General features: G+C 42.8%; 1 protein-coding gene across 2 annotated transcripts in view; it reads right to left on the bottom strand.

Annotated features, from left to right (window-relative positions):
• Positions 1-23,856, bottom strand: part of LOC140395576 (transcription factor MafG) — a 61,735-nt gene that overhangs the window by 16,732 nt on the left and 21,147 nt on the right. Inside the window, exon 2 of one of the 2 annotated variants that reach the window (XM_072483528.1) lies at positions 18,011-18,074. In XM_072483528.1, coding sequence (XP_072339629.1) covers positions 18,011-18,046 — 36 coding nt within the window. In that variant the 5' untranslated portion in view covers positions 18,047-18,074. Of the gene's footprint in view, positions 1-14,564; positions 14,649-18,010; positions 18,075-23,856 lie in introns of those variants that run through there. The other variant, XM_072483526.1, reaches the window with a different exon arrangement.

The following is a 23,856-nucleotide window of genomic DNA, read 5'->3' as shown; positions in this document are numbered from 1 at the left end:
AGAACAAACCGTTATCTTATTCTGAGACCATCCACGACATGTTGCTGGCCCCGATCCAAAAGCCTAAATGGCAGCTTTAATAGACGGTGAGATTTTTAAACAAGAAAAGCGTGTTCGGTTGAGCAGCGAGCCTAGTGGCAGACAAAGTGTAATACAACTTAACCCATTAAGCACCAAACAGCTTGGAATTGAAGTGATAAAGACAACAGCCTGGGTTTTAAACCATTTAAAATATCTATCAGCTAAAACACATTTTGTCACTGGTTTAAAACCAGAACTGTCTGCCGCTTTAAACTTGATCCTGCCCAGACCCCAGTCCCAGTCTGAAACAGCAACTGTTAAAAATAGCACGTCAATCGGTGCATCTCCTCCTCCATTAATGACAAATCTAACCCCTGTACTCACTTCGAAAATAAATTCCAGAAAAGATATGAAATTCCTTTCTCGTGTTGAAGGTGGCGATTTTGCGAATTTCAGAATTCATGATTACAAACTGGACTCCTACACTGAAGGCCCGCCTCCTGGCTACATGGATACGCCCTAAGTCACGTATCGCCAAAAAGTTGCCTAGAACTGTTAACTTGAGAAAACTGTCATTATTTTGAATGTTGCTTTATTAATTTTAAGAAATTAACAAATCTTGTTAGCTGTGCTTTCTTCAACAGAGCCGACAAATTTATCTACAGAAAACCAAGTTCATTCAGCGCAAGATTGGTTCAGTCATATATTCAATAAGTTATTGTGTTTGATATTTTAATATAAATGTTTAAAATTAGCTTGGAAATTAAGACTTCAATGTGGAAGCTATTTAAAAAAAAAAAAAAACTCTGATTAAAAGCAAATCTATGTTTCAAGAACACCGTTCTAAGACAATTGATAAGCAGTAATTTGGCAGCAATCTAACTTTTACTCCCAGTCCATTTGAGTGACATTTAAAAAAAAAGTTTGAAAAAGATGCGAATGGCATCATTCCAAGCTATACGCCCCTTTTTGTTTCTGCAGGAAAATTAACCCTTTCAACAGGCTTTTGTGTATAATCCAGAGGATGTCAAAGACGTGGCAATTCACATCCAATACAAAGTTTAAAAAAAAACTTGACCAATCCTTTGATTACGCTCTTTGGGGTTGGCTTTCCAATTGGTTGGGTGGCACAGGAATTAACATCATTCAGGGACTTATCCTATTTTGCATATTTGGACTCATCATTTAAGTACTAATGTTGATCAGATACTTTGGCTAATGCATGCCTACCCATAGTGCCCCACCAATCCACATGTTCATATTAATTCATATGCACCACTAGCCAATAACATCAAAATAGAAAGTTGAACTATTTACTGCATTATTATTCATTTGTGAATTATTATTAATAATTTTATTACTATTACATAATCAATTTTGATCATTATTTTACCAATTATTACTAAATTATATACTCAACTTCAGTTATTTTACTGTATAATCATTTCATTGTATACATGAAATTGTTTATTACCGAATTATGTAATCATGATATCAATTTTTAATCAGTATATCAATGTTTTAAGCAATACTAAGGAAAGAAAAGTTGGATCCACACATCACATGTGAAGCGCGCATATTAAGATCTGTAAAAATGTACACTGTAATATTCATTTTCAGTTATATGATTGGCTTTGTAAATGTTGTACCTGAACTGAATGAGAACACATTCCTTTACACATCTAAGATATATGCTAAAAATTTCAACACTTCCAATTGTTGGATATGCATTGCTACCCCTACTAACTCAGGAGAAGGTATTCCGTTCTTAACTATCCCCTTTAATGCTTCAGAAACAGCAGAATGGTATATCTATCAGAGTGTCCCTCGCTCTGTAGTGGTCTGTTCTGGAGCATATTCATGTGAACAAGGAAGGTATAAGATTTATTTAAAGAACTTTATTAACTTATGGAAATCTGCAGGCTATCCACTAAACACCTTTTCAGGATGGCACAACCTTAAATATAACCCTAACAAAAATCCTCAATATATTAGCCTCCCAACTAATATTAAACAAAAAGGATCAATATGCCTCACTAGTAATCACTGTAAAGGGATGAAAATGGGCAATAGTTTGTACTAATTATTTGAATGTTAATACAGCTTAAAAATGTATTACAAAGAACTGAACGGTCCTCAACAATAGCAGGCATACACAACATCACAAATAACAAAACATTCTCAGATCATTGGTACTTAGATTTGTAATGACAAAGCATATTCCTGGCTCCCAAAATACTTGTCAGGTTCTTGCTATTTAGGATAAATAGTACCTGCCAGCCGTCATCCTTTTTAAAAAAAAAAGGCATTTTATTAAAACTTGTATCAAAGTAGGTTTCAGCAAATAAACACCCTGGGAAACATTCTTCCCAACAATCAACTATACAGTTGGTACAAATTGTTCTCCTTCCCCCCCCTCCCCCCCCAGAATCTTCCCAATTTTTCACAACCCCAAAACACGTGCGCATGATTCGCTGGCCCCCGCCCACACCTCTCACACTCATCTGCTACCCCCTGAAAGAACCCACTCATTCTCGCCAGAGTCATATGCACCCTGTGCACCACCTTAAACTGTATCAGGCTCATCCTTGCACAAGAGAAGGTCCCGTTTACCCTTCGCAGTGCCTCACTACATACTCTCCAATTGATCTCCATTCCCAAGTCCGCTTCCTATTTCTCCTTGAACTTCACCACCCGCTCGCCTCCCTGCTCCCCCTGTCGCTTGTATATATCCCCAATTCTTCCCTCCACTTCCACATCCAGAAGCAGCAGTCGCTCCAGCAGGGTGTATCCCGGTAATCGTGGGAACCCCTTCCAGACCTTGTGTGCAAAGTCCCTAACCTGTAGATACCCAAACTCACTACCCCTCGGCAGCTCTACCCTCTCCCTTAGCTCCTCCAGACTGGCGAACCCTTCCTCCAAATACAAATCCCTCACCTTGACCAGCCCCATTCCCTCCACCTCCCGTATACACTATCCATCCCCCCCCGGCTCAAACCCATGATTCTCGCACAGCGACGTTAGCACCGACATTCCTTCCACCCCAAAATGCCTCCTCAGCTGATTCCATATCTTCACCGTGGACTGCACCACTGGGCTCCCTGAATACTTACTCGGAGCCATTGGCAACACTGCCGCCACCATAGCCCTCAAACTAGACCCCTTACAAGATTCCTCCTCCATCCTAACCCACTCTACCCCTTCTCCTTCCCACCACCGCCGCACCTTGCCCACATTTGCTGCCCAATAATAATGAAGCAAGTTTGGCGACGCCAACCCCCCTGCTGCCACTGTAGCAGGGTCCTCCCCACCCTCCTTCCGGCACCTTCCCCGCCCATACAAAGTCAGAGATGATCGTGTCCACTTTCCGAAAAAAGGCCTTTGGTATAAAGATCAGGAGAGCCTGAAAGATAAACAAGAACCTCGGCAGAATATTCATTTTCACCACTTGGACCCTCCCCGCCAACGTTAAGTGTAGTGTATCCCACCTCTTAAGATTCTCTCTGGCCTCCTCCACCAGCTTCGTTAAGTTCTACTTATGGAGCCCCGTCCATTCCCTCACTACCAGAATCCCCAAGTACCTAAACCTATCCCTCGCTACCGTAAATGGCATCCCCCTTAAATTAGCCCACTGTGCTCATTCACCGGGAATACCTCGCTTTTCCCTACATTCAGCTGTATCCCGATAACCCTCCAAACTTCCCCAACAGGCCCATAATCCTTCCCATACTCTCCAACGGATCCGAAACAGACAGCAAGAGCTCATCGGCACAGAGCGATGCCCGATGCTCCCTCTGTCCCCTCATTATCCCCTGCCACTCTGCCGACCCCGAGAGCCATCGCCAATGGCTCTATGGCCAGCATAAACAGCAGTGGCAACAGCGGCACCCCTACCTCGTACCCATCTAAATCAAAGCTTCGTGAGCTCATTTAATTTGTCCTCACCCTCACTCTTGGCGCCACATACAGCAATCGCAACCATGCCACAAATCGCGGCCCAAACCCAAGCCTTCCCAAAGCTTCGAACAAGTACCGCCACTCCACCCGGTCAAATGCTTTCTCCGTATCCATGGACACCACCACCTCCGGTACCAGAACTCTCGACGGATTCATCACCACATTCAACAGCCGTCTTATATTATTCGCGAGCGCCATCCGTCATCTTCCTCATCTCCCTTATGTTTCAGAACCAGTCACTCGAAGAAATAAACGCGCTATAACCTTACGAGACGCAATTTATGCTAAACTTATTCCTTTTTATTGGGAGACAAGGGTTGCCAATAAACCGAATAAAAGACACCCATCGTACAAAACGTAGCCGATTACATCGCCACTGCCCTAGATAAAAGTTCTGATGAAATGCGAGCAATTCGAACCATGGCATTACAAAATCGAATGGCACTTGACTATGTGCCAGCCGAAAAAGGTGGCACCTGCGCCCTGATTGGTGCGGAGTGTTGCACTTTTATTCCAGATAACTCACAGGAGATTAAAGATCTGGCATCACATATCCAAAAGGAAGTCAAGAAACTTGACTCACCCCCAGATACCTCTATCTACGAGAAACTTTGCGGGTGGTTGGGACCCACAGCAACGTCCACAGTAAGAATAATCTTTCCCTTCTGTATAGCAGGATTCATTATTTAGATGACATTCCTGGTGATCAAATGCATTAAACAACTGTTCACTAAATGCAAGGGCCCAACAATCAGAATGATTCACACTAACCCGACTGCACCACCATTAGATGAAATAGAACTGTAATATTGTTGTTGAACTGTTACTGATCAATCAATTATTTGACTGTATTATTAGCATATTGCTAATAGATTAATACTGAATCAGTAGAATCAAATTTGATTAATTGCGTTATAATAATGATTCTTTAAGAATTATAATAATTTTTGCTGTAATGCAAGGCTTGCCCACTCTATTGTTGAAAACTGCAATGACAATGTGAATGAGTTCCTCTTCACGCTTTTACCTATCCTATCGCATTTACTCCTTTGTTTCATCGTTTTGTGACATATCTCACTTGATCTTTCTATTTATCAAAGGGCAGATTGAAGGGAATCAACTATTTTCAGATAGGTAAATGGCTATTTTAAAGTAAATATTAAAGCCCAGTTTTAATACCCATTTAAAAATAAGGATTTCAGTACTCATAACCTTAGACCACGACAAAACACACAACTTCAACAGAAGCACAAAAGCCTGACACATCCACAAACTAATTGTAGATTAAAACAACATTTTTGCTGAGAAAATGAACAAGCTATTGTTCTGATGAACATATTTTCAAAGTCAGTTTGACATTAAGAAATAAGCTGTACCAGTAATCGAGATCAAGGTCAAGTAAGCACCATACCAATATGAAGGCACCATTGTCCAGAATGTGGACAAAGCAAAGCCAGCAGAAAACTAGTAGAAACCAGTCTTGATAAAAGCACGGAATCGCATTCCATAACATACACAAATATTCAAACATGAAACATTCAGAACTTATATTGCACATTAAGGATTGACAGTTAACCATCAAATCAAATGTATTTGATTCTCATCCAAACTAATTAGGATGACATAGAGGTGTAGACAGATGGCTTCAGACAGATAAAATTCTCTTTAAGCATGATGATCCGCACGGCCATCTTTATTCTGGGATCATTCTATACTTTGATCTAACTACTCACTATCTCTATTTTCATATTTTCGCTTTTCCACTCTAACTCTTGAAGTAAATGCAAGCTGTTTTTCCGTAAGCAAGAAACCATTTCTGTATTATTTTGAAAGTTAAATTGTTTATAAGTTACTTCTCTTTAAATCCGTTGCTAGCCGGACTTTATTGAGAATAGATTGAAGTTTCTCTCAATTGTAATCAAATAGAGGCAATAAAGATTCTTGTTTGCATCCGAGAAGTGTAACTCAAATATCTACTGCGTTTTAGTGTCGCGAGACTTCACTAGATCCGCATGATAGATCTCGATAGTGCCAAAATGTATTAATAAAGCCTGGTTGTTGGTGAGCTCCCAGAAACAATGTTTAGGGTGACAGCACATCTGAAAGACTTAAAAGCCCTCCTTGTAAACCAGAAATGAATGGCTGCTGCTGTTCAAGAGGGAGCATTATATACACAGTTGGTGCAAAACCCATTTTTATAGTCAACTGCAATAGTTTCTAGTTTCCAGAAGTAAAATCCAAAATGTCATGGCAGGAGCAACATTTAAAGTTAATTCTCAGTTAAAACACTGTACAGTAAACTGTAAAAAGACTTCAGGAGGACATAGGCAGGTTAGTAGATGGTTGCCAAATAAAAATGCACGTTTTGAAAGAAGGAAAAACATTTATATTCTGAAAGGTGACATTATCAAAGCAGCAGAGGTGCAAGAGACTGCAGGGCTCAAAGTGGCAAACAAGATGTAAATCGTATTTTTAGAAAAGTACAATAAGTTTTAAAAGTAGGCGAATGGGGTGCAAAAGCTAAACCCACTAAATAATTGGTTACGCTGCTGTTGCAAATAGTCTTGTCAAGTTCTGGATGCCCTTTCTGGAGGATGGTGGAGAATGTGCAGTGATACCAGAGATGAAGGGCTTTAATACTAAGGACAGACCAGAGAAACTGCGATTCTTTTCATTCGAAGGAGCTTCAAGGAGGATCTGACAGAAAATATTGTCAAGGCATGTATTATTTGCAGATTAGGTGGGGTGCCAGAATGGGACGAGGTAACGTGCCCTTTCAGAGTGTCACTGTAGACTCGATGGGCCACTAGGCTCGTTGCTCAACCGAACAGGCTTTTCTGGTTTAAAAATCTCTGCATTACAGGGATTCGATGGATTTTTATTGGTTGGCAAGTTAAGTAACCAAAAGATCATAAGCTTAAGATGATCACCAAATGAATGAAGATAAAATTTGGGAGAATAACTGTATGGCATGTCTGCCCCACCAGAAACAGGTGACTGAAATAGAATCTATATAACCATTTAAAATTAAAGTGATTTTAAAAAATGCTTTAGAAGGGGATGGGGAAATGGGCCAATCGGACAGCACGTGAGGGGTAACGAATGGCCTTGTAGGCTGTCACATTCTATGGTCCTAGGCACGCGCGCGCACACACACGCACGCGCGCACGCACACACGGTGTGTAATCAATCCTGCGTGCAGTAACTTTGACTGATATAAGCCATTAAATAAGAGAACATTACATCGATTTTAGTTTCATTAAACTTTTAGCAGCCTCAAGAAAATTTAAATGAATAAATTAAAAACAATATCACAGCTATTACTTAATCCCTGGAGCACGACCATGTAAACTGCTATTACTTAGTCCTTGGAGCACGACTGTGTAAGTAATCGAATAGACTAACTAATTTGAGCTTGCTTTATTTCATGAGAGTATCTTTACATTTGACACTATTGGACAGATGTAGAATTATCAGTACTTAATATATATATATATTTTTTTTTAACATCTTTCAAATAACACAAAACTAATACTTGGCATTCCCCCCTTTGTTTACAAGGTGAGTGCACCCAGAGAAATACTTCCTATTTTCCCCCACTCACCACGTAGGGCTATTAACATTATATAGAGAAAAGAGAAAAAAGGCCTAAGCCAGGATTTGGCTTTCTATCTCCAGAAAATAAAATCGGACTGTAAATAATGCGATTGCCACTAAATTTCTAATTAAACTTCAGTTGTTTATTCACTTCACGTTTCTAGAGAGGTCTAACAAAGGGATCAGCAACACGAACATTTTAACCAAATAGTAACTGGACAGAGAGATTTTGATGGCGGCAGAACAGAAAGTTGCATTGTTTTAATAATTAAGTGAACAAACTATGAGAAGACACTGGGTAGCCATTAGTATAATAGATTACATGCACCATTAGGTAGCCATATTTACATAGCTCACTGAGACCCTCCATGGACAGCTTGCAGTGCATCATGAGGGCAGCACGGTAGCCTTGTGGATAGCACAATTGCTTCACAGCTCCAGGGTCCCAGGTTCGATTCCGGCTTGGGTCACTGTCTGTGCGGAGTCTGCACGTTCTCCCAGTGTGTGCGTGGGTTTCCTCCGGGTGCTCCGGTTTCCTCCCACAGTCCAAAGATGTGCAGGTTAGGTGGATTGGCCATGATAAATTGCCCTTAGTGTCCAAAATTGCCCTTAGTGTTGGGTGGGGTTACTAGGTTATGGGGATAGGATGGAGGTGTTGACCTTGGGTGGGGTGCTCTTTCCAAGAGCTGGTGCAGACTCGATGGGCCGAATGGCCTCCTTCTGCACTGTAAATTCAATGACATATTAATTTTGTCACCGCGTGGGTTTTCTATTCTGAGCAAAACCCCTTCACAGACAGGAAAGATCAGGAACTTGAAATTTATTAACCAGAGGCAAAAATCTATAATTTATAAATTATGGCACTGCAAATGGAAATAATTTTGATTGCAAAAAGCAACTGGGATAGAATGTGACCCCAGTACAGCAATAGGTTCTACTCCATTTGTCTTGCATAGAAGAACAGAATGTCTTGTGGCTCAGTAAGTAGCACTCTTGCCTCTGGGCCAGAAGATCCAAGTTGAAGACCTACTCTTGGACTTTGATGGCCACAAAAGGAGTGTTCAGAATCTGGCCAATGGCTTAAAACCAACCTGCTAGTGTTTCCAACATGCCTAGGGCAGGTTGCAAGAGGATGAGAGATTCCTGGTCAGCTACGCTGGGCGCGGAATACATGCCCCACGAGCTATGACCACTTCATTCCCTCTCCCTCAGAAAGGATGTGCCCACAGTTCCTCATGGACTATGGTTAATTACGGATAGACATATTGAAAGCATCCTCTCATGATTTCCTGGGAAAAGCTCCATGTGTGTTCTTGCAATGAGAACTTTCATTGGAGCAGCCCAAAAAAAAGATATAACAGCGAGAGATTGAGTGATTTTAGTTTTAAAGAAAAAACGCAACACAACATCATCTTTTGAATTCTCTACTCTAGAGGTCAGTGAATGCTCAGTTGTTGAGTATAGTCAGACAGAGATTGATAGATTGTTGGCCACATGAGAATATGGGGATAGGGTGGGTAAATGGACTCTATACCGAAGATCAGCTATAATCCCATTGAATGGCAGTGCAGGCTCAAAGAACCATGTGATCTATTCCTGCTCCTATTTATGTCCTTACACATTTTGAATAAACGGGTAAGCATGTTTTACTGCAATTTAAGTGTGTGCGTATCCCCCCCCCCCACACACACCCCAGGAGGTGGATGTACACACGGAGCACAAAACAAACTGTGGAAATGTTCCGACATTCCCTACTGTGAACTAGAGTGTAAATAGGACGGCACCAAATGGGTCTGTCTGGGACATGAAGCAAATTGCACTGGAAGAGATCCAGGAATCATTCTAAAAATAGGGTTTAGGATTTTCCCCGAGTGTCGTACGTCAATTTACCAAACAGGTTTCACATTGTTTACTCTGCTTCTCAAATTATGCATTTTTATAGGGAAATGTTGAGTAATTTTTGAATTAGCCACAGCAATAGAAGAACAGTGAATGGCTGCTCAGAGTAAATTTAGTGAAGAGAAACCTTTGTTCCTACTCTGTTGGAACATCATCATTCGTCTTAAGGGAGCTGGTCCTGAGTGTACTTGCACTGTGCTCCAAAGATCGCCACTATTACACAGAGCCCTTATTTTTCCATTTGGATTTTTTTGTGTGATTTGTACATAGTTCACAAGGAATATTTGCTCTGGGAAAAGGGAGTGTTCCAGACCAGTCGTTCAATATGACAATGCAATCACTGGTCAGGTACAGCAAAGCTTCCTTCTCTATTCTTCCCCATAAATTACAGCTGTCTGAATCTCCCGACCCTAGGCCAACCTCATGTCTTGTTAACGTTTTCCACATAAGCCAGCCTCCTATTGAAATGGTAAACGTAGTACAATTAAAAGGGAACTAGAGGCAGTTTCTTTGCAATTGGATTGAGGTTAGCCAAATTTACAGGCATCAAGCAAGCAGAGACAGCTTTCATTCCATCATACTGAGCTGAAATGTAGGCTAGTTTCTAAACTTGATCATTTATCGGGGTGGGCGGGCGGGGGAGCTCTGAACTATATATTCTACAAAGTTTCTCCAACGGCAACAAATAAAAATATATATTTGCTAGTTGCTCATAGATACCCACAATTTTAGTAAATTATCTTGTACTTATTGAAGGATCACCATTTTGGTGCTTCATTCCATTTCCAAGATGCCCCAGGAATGCAATATGCAGAGGAACATTGCACACATTCCAGACCAGCCTTTAATTTCAACCTGAGGCACTCCTTACAGCTGCCTGATTAATATAGTGACAGGGCCAGGCCAGTTAGCCCTTTGCGACTATCCTGTCATTCGATTAGATCATGGAGAATCTGTACCTCAACTCTATTTCATGGTTTTTGTCACATTTATCCCTTGATCAGGTCATCACACCTAAAAACAATCCATCAATTTTGGATGTTTACCATCCATAGCAATTGAGGCAGGCGAAGGATTCCTGATCGCCACTACTTTTATGTCTTACAAAACGTGCTTTCTATTTTCACTTCCATTGACCTTGCTTAGATTTTGCTCAATTGTTCTTAACTGCCCAAAGGAAACAGTTTGCGCTATCCCATCATTCTATAGGCCCCAATGGGATGACTACTCAAAAGGAATATAAACAGAGCTTCAAAAGAAAAACCTCTCTCACTTTATCCCATTAAATGCCGGTAGACGACTGCTCTGCCCCCTCAAAAGGCCGATGTATATATTATTTTTGAGGTGCCCAACGCTGAAAGCAATACTCCAAACAGTATCTGACCACGGCTCTGCACAACATCACCTCCTCACTTTTGAATTCCAATGACTCTTTGGGTTCGCCATTTTGATTACTTTTATGCAGACATGGACATCCAAACCCAGTTACTCCTCCACAGCTCCCAGTCCGTCACCATAAAATATTCTGATCCATCTTTCGCAGTTCCAAAGTGCATGGCTTCATTCACCATATTGAGCTCATTCTGCCCATTCACGCAGACTGTTTATGCCCTGTTGTAACTTCCTTTTGCAAGATAATCTATTCTTACATACACACACGCACATATATGTAGGGTTAGGGTTTGACCTAATCTCACATGATTAAAATTTGTGTTTTCCTTTGACATAATCACCTCATAAATCTGTACTATAGTTAGAAATAATAAAATGGTTAACTCCCCAGGGTGCTATAGGATTTAGTGTGCCAGTGCCCAATTTAGCTGACTGAGCGGTGTATTTTTGGATGTGCTAATCCATGCCAGTTGACTAAATTTTGACAACTCATTGTGAAGTGGGAGCCTGAAGTCGGAAATGGGACCCTGATGATTAGTTACATGGTTAATGGTGAATAAAAGTTGGCCACCCGAAGTTTGTGAGGAACACTTGGAATTCGGCAAGTCTTATCCATATTTAACTAACATGTCATAATCAATTGTGTGTGTGACTGGAGGCCTATAAAGGAGTTTTCATTCACGATTCGTCGAGAGACAAAAAGAATAGGATCAACGAAGGTTATGACTTTCTATCCAGAGGAAAACCGTATATTTTATTTGTTCCGGGGACATGGGCAACGCTGGCTGGGGGCAGCATCCTAATTGCCCTTGCTAGGCCATTTCAGAAGGCATTTAAAAAATCACATGTGGCCAGACCAGGGAAGGATGGCAAGTTTCCTTCCCTTAAGGATATTAGTGAACCAGAGGGTTGTTCATGATAATCGACAATGGTATCATGATCATTAATTCCATATTTTTATTAAATTCACATTTCACCATCTGCCCAGGTGGGATTCGAACCACAATTCCCATAGCATTACCCTGGGTCTCAGGATTACCAGTCCAGCGGCAATACCACTAACGCCACCGCCTCCTACCTTGGTTTGACAACTTCTTGGCCTGTAAAGATTTGGGTCAATACAACTTGGTGCCATATTTGTGCTAGATTCAAATTCTCTTTCATTCCACGCATCTGAACTTGCTGTGCTTCCTAACACCCAAATCAGTAATGTATAAAGCGAGATTTGAGGCAACATTATCGACCAGTGGGTAACATCACTCATCACATCACACCAGTGAATGTCCCCTTTTGCCCTACTCTCAGTTTCCTTCCCAACAAAAGAGCACAAGGCTAGCTCCATTTCCACGAACTTTATTTTTGCTAACAATTCCTTACATGGAGCATCAGCAAATGCCCTCTGTAGTCCATAGCGGCGACATGCCAATGACCGCCAGGAAAAATTACAGACAGCCAAGTACTTGAATTGTGCCACAGGCTAATCGCTCAAGCAATTCCGAATTGAATCAGAAATCTAATTTCCCTATGTGGCTGAAAACACATCATAAACTAATAAAACTAAGATGAAAATATTCCTCTCAGCCTTACTAACAACCATGGTTCAACCAATGAAGGAAACTAAAGAGATCAAGGATTACACTTTGCTGTTAAACGTGCCTTGCAATTTGCCCACAACTAACACATTCCAAACTAAAAGAAAACTTTAGCTAGTCCCAGCTCTCAGGCACATGGCTGCAGAGTTCAGAAATACATTCTTGAAAAAAGTCACCAAGAGGTTCTCTGAGCATCAACCGGTACTTTGTTGTGTTTTGCGCAGCATTTAGATTTACTTTACACCCATTAACATTTTGTAGCACCACTGAAGGTTAGGCTGGTTTCTAATTGCAGAAACGTTGTACCATAAAACATACACATGTATTGTTCTGCTGCTAAAAGTGAAGCTTTGCACAAGATGGTCATTAACTAGGCTAAAAACACCAGCTTTGAGGTCAGAGAGTTGAATTGCAGTTGATGGGGTTGTTTGCAGTTTGGCAGATGCAGGTCAGACTGCAAACCTCCTTCAACCAATGGCAAAGAACTTTGCTTTGACTGCACCATTAACCGAAGAACACATTTACATAATAGCTTCAGGAACAGGCAAACACAGGGATATGTACAGGAACACAAGGAATAGGAGACCACACGGCCCATTGAGCCTACTTCAATACGATCAGGGCTCATCGTGGGATTCAACTCCACGCTCCCACTTTCTCCCCAAATCTTTTAATTCCCTGAGACATCCAAGATCTGTCTATACCAGGATTAAATATATTCAACAATGGAGCATCCTCTCTGGGGAAGAGAATTCCAAATATTCATAACCATTCGTGTGAAGTAATTTCTCCTTATCTCATTTTTAAACGATTTACCCCTTATCCTGAGCCTCGGCCCATGTGTTTCACACTCCCTGACCAGCGGAAACAACCTCTCCCCATTGACCCTATCACAGCACTTCAGAATTTTGCAGGTTTCAAACAAATCACCTCTCAATCTTCGAAACACTCGAGAATCACCTCTCATTCTTCTAAGCGTGAGAGAATAAGCCCAATTTACTCCTCTCACCATTGGGACAATCCCCAGGCCCCAGGTACCAACTCAGTGAACCTTCAGGCGCTTGATGATCAGCCATGATCATAATGAATGGCGGAGCAGGCTCAAAGGGCCGAAGGGCCTCCTCCTGGCTCTATTTTCAACGTATGTTTCTATGGAACCCCCAGACATTCATTCAGCTCAATCTAATTATAGGTTTTACCCTTCCTGTTACAGAAGCATTAAATTAAACCCACTTGAAACTAAATCTTATTTCTAATGTTTACCTATAAAAGTCTTTTAAAACTACCTTTGTTTTCCCAACACATTGCTCCTGATCCAGTTTCACTACAAACCTGCATAAAGTCATTGATCAGCTCTTGCCTTACCTCAAGCAACATAAAGGATGCGGCAACGTATTTGCCACAAAGAGGATTGATATTCTGAATACATGACAAATCAAAACAGTGATAGGGGAATTATCAGAAACAGGCAGATAGAACATAGCTCAGTCTTGGATGTGATTAACAGCATCAGTAACAGTAGAAGGATCAGAAAAAACCACGATCCATAACATTGAGCTCACCCTCTAAGAAACATCACATCCCAACATCTCTACTAACAGCTTTTCCCCTGAAAAGAATCGGGTTATTGTCCAACTTGCAACATAAATAGCCCCATCCTGCCTCCTTTAACATACCACTCCGTACAAAATGTAGTTAAATTTCACACTTCAGATTTAACACCATGTGGCCGGATTGCAGAACCTACGACTGTGTTAAACATACCAGCATTACTTTTTTCCTGTACCCTCGAGGACCATGAGTGTTCCTTGTAAGAATTACTCCGGATTTGTTGAAAATAAAAGCACTTTAAATCTAGACATTCCCAGTCAGGAATTGCATTGGAGTGTTGTCAGGAATCAAGAACTCTTGCGTTTTATGATTCGTGGTTTGCAAAACATTTCTGAATCATCAAGTCTATTAAGGCAGACAGAACCACAATTTTAAAACTCTACACCACAGGAGAATGCCCCCAGCAGTAAAACACCTCCCCTAAACCTTGCACTGGGTGTGTAGCAAGTAATGATGTTTCACCCCACATTGCAATGCAGATCAGTGTACACAAACCTGGGTCCAGCTTCTGATCATACACGTTCTACTGACTTTCTGCTGCTGCATGGCCCGATATTGAGTCAACTTCCTCTGCATGAAACCATGTTCTGCTTATTGGTAAGCACAGGCCGCAACTGGCCAAAAACAGAGGATGATTAATGACAACATTTTGTTTTAAGTGGCAACACTTTATAAGTGAGATGGTGGATTGTGTGTTTGAAATGGTCACACTAGCAATGCACTTTGAAAAATGATTGAGTACCGAATGGCACACACTACTGTTTGCTGTATTAATGGGCCAACCCATTCAAGTCTGTATTATTTTAAAGCAGGTGTTAATCAAATTTATTTTACATGCCTCAATTAAAAACAGCAGCCAGACTTCCTACGTAACCAGGTGTCAACCTTCCCGCTCCTACCGCTAAGGGGGATTCAGGACAAGGTAGTTTCCAGAGGGTGGGTAGGAGAAGGGAGCGTCTCTGACATTTACAAGGAATTTATGGGGTTAGAGGAGACGCAGACCGAGGCGCTGAAGCGCAAGTGGGAAGAGGAGCTGGGAGGAGAGATAGAGGATGGTCTATGGGCGGACGCGTTGAGTAGAATCAACACGTCCGCAACATGTGCCAGGCTCAGCCTGATACAATTCAAGGTCGTTCATCGGGCTCACATGACAGTGGCCCGGGTGAGCAGATTCTTTGAGGTGGAAGACAGGTGTGCAAAATGTGCGAGAGGACCAGTGAACCATGTGCACATGTTCTGGGCATGTCCGAAGCTTAGGGGATTTTGGCAGGGGTTTGCATGTCATGTCCAGGTTGTTAAATACAAGGGTGGCACTGAGTCCAGAGGTGGCGATTTTCGGGGTGTCGGAAGTCCCGGGAATCCAGGAGGAGAAAGAGGCAGATGTTCTAGCCTTTCTTCCCTGGTAGCTCGGAGACGGATACTATTACCTTGGAGGGACTCAAAGCCCCCGAAGTCGGAGACCTGGCTATCGGACATGGCTAGCTTTCTCTGTTTGGAGAAAATCAAGTTCGCTTTGAGAGGGTCACTGTTAGGGTTCGCCCGGAGGTGGCAACCGTTCGTCGACTTCTTTGCGGACAATTAATCGTCAGCAGAAGGGGGGGGGGGTTAGTTTAGCTTAGAGTAGGTGGTTAATAAAGGTTGGACCTGTAACAAAGGGAGACGGCTTTTGCACTATGTTTATAGTTTCATGTACATTGTTTGTTTATTTTGTTGTTGTTACAATACCAAAAATACCTCAATAAAATGTTTATTAAAGAAGAAAAACAGCAGACAGAAGATTGCACAGGCACATTAGGGGCTTGTTTACTTGCTGTTATTGGGACATTAATTTCTAAGGCTCTCATTAGGAATACGCTGTTTCCAGCATGAAAGCTACTCATGGGTAATTAAATTATTTCATGGAATGTGGGCGTCACTGGCTCGGCCAGCATCAAAAGTTGCCCAACCCGGATTGCCCTCGAGAAGGTGGTGTGGAGCCACCACCCTCAAGCGTTGCAACCCATCTTGTGCAGGCACACCCACAGTGCTGCTAGGAAGGTAGTTCCAGGGTTTTGATCCTGTGGCAGTGAAGAAACATGGGAACTAGGATCAGAAATAGGCAATTTAGTCCTTCGAGGCTGCTCCATCATTCAATCAGATCATGCCAGATCTCGTTCCAAGTCAGGATGGTGTGTGGCTTGGAGGGGAGCGTGGTGGTGTTCCCTTGTATCTGCCACTCTTGTGGTCATGGTTTGCAAGGTGCTGTGAAAGGAGCCTCGAGTTGCTGCACTGCATTTCATACAGTACACACTGCGCCTCTGTGCGTCAGTGGTGGAGGGAGTGGATTTTGAAGGTGGTGAATGGGGTGCGAATCAAGCGGGCTGCCTTGTCCTGGATCGTGTCAACGTTCTCGAGTGCTGTTGTAGTCATGCTCATCTAGGCAATTCAAGAGATCCCATAACACTCCCAACTTGTGCCTTGTGGATGATGGGGAGGCTTTGGGGAAATCAGGATACGACTTGCCCATCACAGAATTCTCAATTGCGGAATTGTAGTTAGTGGGCACAATTCATTGTTTTGGAGACTAAGTGCTGACATGACTAAAATGCGTGCGATTTGCATTTTCCTTGGGGGCGCTTTTCGGTAAGCGAGCTGGGATACGCAAATGGTTCACCACTCTGGTGGCGCGAATTCTGAGCAATTTCCGACCCAGCGGTCTTTCGAGTCGCTAGGGTCAGAGATAGTGCTGAAGTGCTTGGCAGCTGGAGCAGTTTATAAGCGCTCCATTTACCACAAACTCACTGCCGCCACCAAGATGGCTCACAGAAGACCAGCTCTACTCCCCCCCCCCCCCCCCCCGGGTGGACCCACGGCTCCATGCCAGTGAAGAGCGGAGGGACATTCTCTTCCCCAGCATGGGCCGCAGACTCAAGCCTGCTCTCCTGAACAGTGCCTAGAAGGTGGTGGCAGAGGTAGTCAGTCTCACCAGGAGACAGCTGGTGATCCGGATGGGTGGGGCTCACTAGTGGGGCCTCAGCCCCGAGAGGGGAAGAGAACCATTAAGGGTTCCAAAAGGTCAGTGCAGGTGTCCTCTGGCTGGGGCGAGCTCTGCTGATCCCCTGCTTCCCCTGCAATGGGGCAGCGCTTCTGAGGAGTGCCAACACCGGGTGGGCTCCTGGGCTTGACCCTTGATGACACAGCTAGGGTATGAGGATGTCCAGAGGGATAACCAGAGGCCTTCTGAACATTGAAAGGGCACAGAAAGCACTCAGCAGTGTGAGCAGCCAGGAACCTGTAAGTAGCACCTAAGGGGTGCATTTAAAAGACAGACTGCAGCAACGGCCAGTCCACTCCGATCCCGAGGGGGACATCCCAAGTCCACGGACCTTGCACCAAGTCACTACCCACTACTACCCCCAGCCTGGGCAGCCACTACCCCCTCCCCGCAGAGAGCCATTTTCAATGGTTTTCCAGTGGTTTTTTTTAAAGTGTCCCACTCCCCCCCTTTGCAGCCACGGCACTTGTAAATAAATACTTGGTAGTAATTCCCACCCGCGAGACGTCCGCCCAAGAGGGGCGGAGCATCAGGGAAGGGCGGAGCACACAGTGTACAATCTGCTAATCACATTCAAACGCATGCAAATGCCGGCTGTGCATGCTGCCGCCGGCCCGGGCCACAAACCTCGCTATCGCCACCAACTGAGGTGGTCTTAAAGAACAAATCTCAGTGAAATATTGGCCAGTCTTCTTTGTGAGTTCAACTGCTTGATGATTTCTTGTGCCTAACTTGAGGATGAAACTAAACAGAGAGTAATTCAGAAGCTAACTCCGAGTGGTTTCGAAGCAGTGTCATTAACTCTACATGCGGATTTTGACCCGCAGGATCAGCACCAGTAAGATGTTTTGCTTCACTGGACCTCAGCAGCCTGTGCACTAAACGTTTATAGGGAGGTCAGCAGTACCTTTAAGGCCTTGTTTCCCTTGTTAGTAGTCGTCATACCACGGCACACGTTCAATCACACAAACCTGAGGGAAAAGAAAACAAAAAAAGTGAACTTTTCTTTGGAGCAATGTTTTGTTCTTTGGCGAATAGCCAAGATATTAAATATTTTGCATCCAGATGCAGCTTCCATTTGGGGCCATCAAGAGAGTCAATTAGCTTATTCAACAAATAGCTGAGCCATGAAGTCCAACGATCTGACCCCTGGCCTGTGCTGAGCAGTAGGGACACTACAGATAACCCGAATTCCAGGTAAGGTCAAAGTTAGACTTCGCCTTGGTGTTGCCGCATGCTGGAACATTCTGCTAATGCTCGTGAACACCTGGCCATTTGGACAAAATACCAGCGGTTGACCAGATATGCAAAGTTCCATCCTCAATGGAGCTTAAAGGGCAGGGGAAATAATTGCCGATCTATTGTCAACGGCGGAGAATGTCAGCAAAGATGGAAGCAGCATGTGGTATTCTTAAGTGAAGTATTCTTATATCAAAATGAGCAATACATTTTCATGTTACACCATCACATTCTGTAAGTTCCACAGACGATGCTTTTCTTGATAATCTCCCCTCCCCCTCCCCACCCCAAGAAAATAAGTCATCAGGATTTTATTTTAATCTCCCTCACCTGCAAGAAAATTTGAGGAAGAAAGGTATAGTCTTACCTATAAATAAAGCACACAGTAGATGCAATTAAACAAAGCATTCACAGAGAGTCTTTTGGAATCTACCCAGGGGAATACCAGAAGCAGAGTGGCGACCAAGAATTCTGAACAAGACGCTTTAATTTACTATTGAGCAGAATCACTCAATTGTCTATCGCAGTGGGAACTTCCTAGTAGTGTAAGCCTCATCACAACCCCTGCACCAAATGCTGTTCATAAGCTAATTATAAACGCGAGATTCATGATGACTCAGCAAGTCTGAATACAATACTGACAGGCTGACTACACCCAAGCACCACCATGGATCTGTACAGTAAACCATTATTCTGCATTCTCAGACATGGCCCAGAAAGCTTTAAGCAGTTCCCCAAACTGACCTTCTGGCAGACACCTCGACTCACTCATATTTCTGTATGCCAAAATTGGTGGCATATTCAACTTCCAGCATTATAAAAAGGATTTTTTAAAAAAAATCTACTTTTAGGCTCATCGCCAAGTATAGGAATAACGCTTTAATAAAAGTATCAGGAGTTTAAACGTCCTCTAGCCGTTTGGGCAAAGACAATGCCTGGTGCAGTGCTAAAGAAAACATCCCAGTTTTGATTCCTGTGTGTACTGACTTTGCCGATTTCAGCAAGGTTGTAACCAAAATCCTGCAACCGATGTCAGTGCCTACAAGGCAAGGGTAAAAAATATCAAAGGTTCCCATTTGATTGTCATCAAATAACCTGTTGGAACCTGCATGTTATTATAAGGGACATTGGATGGAGGGAGCTGGTGGACTGCTCTGCATTCAACTGCGTCGCCTCTACAATGGTCAAAGAGCCTGCATTGTTCTCTAGGCTCACAGAGAACCCATAGCCAGATAGAGGAGAAGCTGCGACACTGCAGACCTGTGCCCCAGCATCGCTCCGTTGCTTTGCAGAGGTAGGGAAGAGAAGCGGTTGCAGTTTGGGTGCTGGGTAAAGGAGGGGTCGTTCCAGTTGATCTGTTCACCTGCTCCTGACCTTCCTAATCCATTTCATCTCCGTTGGCTTCCCACCCACTATTGGGTGTGCTTTTGGCACACATGCACCAGGACAACTCTTCCAGTATAAATGAGGTGGTAGCTTCCTGCATCCTATTGATAGTGCGCAGAATAGCCAGCACGAGAGCAGGAACCAGCGCAGCCAGCACTATCCTATTGGGTTTGCCTGTTTGAAGTAGATGAGCTCCTGACCTAATGTAGAAGAGCCATCAAAACTTGACAGCAGGATGAGGCCAACTGCAGACATCTTAGTTTTTGGAAAGACCCCCCCCTAAAAAAGTACATATTTTAGCTGCTCGGAGAGTAATGTGGTCAGCAGACAAAACAAGTTAATTGCTCGAGACAAAAACATCAACTCAGATTCTAACTTATTATAACCAATAATAAACCAAGGTTTTCTGTTGTCTTTCCCCCTCCCTAACCGTGACCTCCCCCAGCCCCAGAGCTTTGCTAGATATCACCACTCAACTAACTCTATCCTCTTGAGCATCGCCGATTTTAATCGCACCTCAAATTAATCATACCTTAAAACCTACCTTATGTTAAAGGGCACTATATGGATAAAAGCCGTGGCTGATTTCTTCTGGTTAGATGATAACTGTGTGCGCAGTGTAACACCCCTGATCTTAAAGCATTAGCAATCCAGCCCTTGAAGCCCAAACAATCTAAGCTTTCTTCCTTCTTGCATACTGGCTTGTCCTGTTTAAATTTCAAGGACTGAAAGTTCTGGCAAGGGCTGGTTTTATGAACTGCTGTCTCACTGGAGGATAAATTAGTACACAGATCAGTTTGTGTAAGGAACGTCAGGAATGCAATTTAAAGGAACATCGATTTAAAATTTGTGTGTAACCCTTGGCGCTCCATGGTACAGACCTCTGCAGCCCTACACAAATGGTTGGTTACCCTGACTTAATCTACTGATAACATTAATAAATTACAATCAATGCCGAGTGTTTAATCTTCAACTGTTCCTACCATCAGTGTCAGACCTGTAACTATCAGAATATCACTTTAGTTTGCTCAAAACACTTCCAAACTTGGAAGGACAAGATCTTAAATTATATTATTGTGCTTTTACCAAGATTTGGGTTTGTGCACCAAGTGGTTTAATTATTAAAATATTATAACCAATTTAGTCTCGCAGAGTAGAGAGATTATATGAAGTCACACGTCATTGGGAATTTAAAAAAAAAATTTAGAGTACCCAATTATTTTTTTTCCCCCAATTAAGAGGCAATTCAGCATGGCCAATCCACCTAACCTGCATATCGCAGACACGGGGAGAATGTGCAAACTCCACACGGACAGTGACCCAGGGCTGGGATTCGAACCCGGGTCCTCAGCGCCCCAGTCCCAGTGCTAACCATTATGCCACCATGCTGCCCTTCATTGGGAATTTTAACAGATTTGATACATTTCTGATTCTTCTTGCATTATTGTCTTAGCATACTATACAAAGCAGGACTGAATTGAAACGCTGCGAAGTTACAGAAAAGTTGTACAGAACCTTGGGTTGGACAAAGCTAACAAGTACTGTGAACAGCTTCTGGTCTCTGAAGTTTATATTTTTTAAAAATGGACAAAGACATTGGAGTAAGTACAAAAAGAATGGGTATTAGAATGGGGTATCGGAACGAGGAGTTTATAGATATCAGGAAAGATTCAAACGGTTGAGTGACCTTTCTCTGGGAAAAAAAAGACTGATAAAGATCTTTCAAATTACATTGGAATGGGGAAGCTGTAGACAAGAGGTTTCCAATCGCAGGCAAGGCTAGAACTAGAGGAAGTCACAAATAAATACCAATTCAGGAGAAACTGCTTTACCAAGAGAGCAGCAAGAACGTGGTACTTGTTGGTATCGGGAGTAGTTTGAGATGCATTTGAGAAGCTAGATAAACAAAACGTGCAAATGAATAAAAATATTTGTTGACGGGGTTGACACAATTCACACCTCTTTAACCTAGGGTTACCCAATCTCATGATCTGTAAAGATTTAATCACCTGCTAATGCTCGCATTCCAAGCATTGTCTGGCATCTTTGAATCGGTCTATATATATGTTTCGGGAACAGACCTCTTCATTCACCTGAGGAAGGAGCAGCGCTCCGAAAGCTAGTGACATCAAAACAAACCTGTTGGACTTTAACCTGGTGTTGTAAGACTTCTTACTGTGCTCACCCCAGTCCAACGCCGGCATCTCCACATCTTGACAGGGTTAGATGGAGGCGGATAGAAAGAGGCTCACGTGGAGTAAAACACCGGCACGGATCTGGGTGGCTGACTTATGCATTATAAATATTCCACAACCAGAGTATCCCTACTGCAGGGAACAAGAGCATGTCGTGCTTTCTAATTCTAAATATCCATCATTGCAAAGCAATTGGTGCTTAATTTTTTCCCCATTCTATATTCGTGTCACATCTTTCCACTATAGTTCTTATTATAAATAAACAACAATTGTGTTTAAACTTACAAACCTGGTGACTGTAGTTATTGGGCAGGCAAGAGCCAAACACTTGGTATTTTTATAAGAATTATTGGTTAATTCACTTGTGTTGTGACTCCGGGTCGAGCGGGCCTGGAATTGACCGTGCAATAGCACAGGGTGTCGTAACACTCTCTTCTCCTCTCTGCATTTTACTGTATTCCTTGGCAGAGAACACTGATGGGTGACCTATTCACAGGTAACGGTCAAAGCTTTTTGCTTCAGTAACAAGATGTATACAGGAGTAAAATTATGTCTTGCATCAATTTTCTCTTCCAGTCTCAAGTACTGGGGCATCATTTGGTGCACAACTCCCAAGAGAAATGCACAGAGTTTGAAAGCTTAACTCTGGAGAGGGACAGCGGAAATTGGGGAGTGGAGACTGGCTTTAAAAACTATTTGATGGCAATACAAATGCAATGGTAACTGGAGGAAAGAAAACATTTGAAAGGTACTTCACAACATTATGCTGCCGCACATATATGCAATGAAGAACTTCTCCTTTATTTTTGATTACAATTCAGCCCAACGCTACTGATCTTTTGGTCACCTTGCGGGGAGGGAGGAGGAGATCTGCGCAAGCCTGCTCATGGCCAACATGGCCGTTAACAGGTCCAGGTAGTAGGCGGTTGAGGGGGTCATCCTACCCGATTGACCGCTCGTCTAACAGGACTAAGCTCACAGCCGGATGGTCCCGGAGAGGGACCATACAGTGTCCACAGGCACACTTCAGGCCTTCCGTGACCAGTGGGCCCCGCTGGGGCTGGGGTGCATATCACCACCGCATCATTTAGTTTTCTTCCAACATTTCGTTTTGGTCACAAGTGCCCCACCAGGGCGGTCAACCCCTCTCATTTTTGTTTAATTTATTGGCCTCGTCCGCAAGCTGGGCTGTTCATTTTTGAATGCTACAGACACAAACCTTCCACTGACACAGCATCAATGTTAGTTCAGAGACTTCTTACCTCTCTCCTTAAAGGAGACAAATTTGGTTTTGGGGTGGGGGGGGGGGGGGTAAATGATGAGATGAAAGAAATCAGTATTTTGACATTTGACATTTTTTGCAACAGTGCCTAGGCTTGTAAATGTAATGCACACCTAGCCAAAATGCTGATTGAGCATTAAATCATTCAACCAGCAAAAGCATTGTTCTCCAATATAACCTTTATTACTGATCAAATTCTCTCTTAACTAAACAAACCCAACCATGAACTTTAAACCCAAAGTTAGAGTTTCCTCTTACTTCATGCCAATTTGTATCAATCTCACCCACCCATAGGAAGAGATAAATTAAACAGATTTCATTTTGATCTGACACAGCCTTAGTATATGTATATAAATAGATAGAGATAGAGAAACATCTTACAGTAGCTAAAATAGTTAGGTGGCTATGTGACTTTATGCCAAATCTTATTCTGATTCTAGACCAACTTATATCTGTTTTTCAAGTGGAAAGGAGAATCATGGTTACCAAAGTCTACAGTTCATTGTTTTGTCATTGTTTTCAGTGATGAATGTATGGCTATTTCATACTGAGCATTTAAATCAGGTTCACGTAATATTGTCAAATGAACACGTGGTCTAGTGCTGGCTCAGGAAAGACATCTGAAAAAAAAACAAAGGCTGGTTTAAGTTT

The sequence above is a fragment of the Scyliorhinus torazame genome, chromosome 18 (genome assembly GCF_047496885.1).
Source record: "Scyliorhinus torazame isolate Kashiwa2021f chromosome 18, sScyTor2.1, whole genome shotgun sequence".
In the NCBI taxonomy this organism is placed as follows: Eukaryota; Metazoa; Chordata; class Chondrichthyes; order Carcharhiniformes; family Scyliorhinidae; genus Scyliorhinus; species Scyliorhinus torazame.
This window is presented reverse-complemented; position numbering and strand designations above follow the sequence as displayed.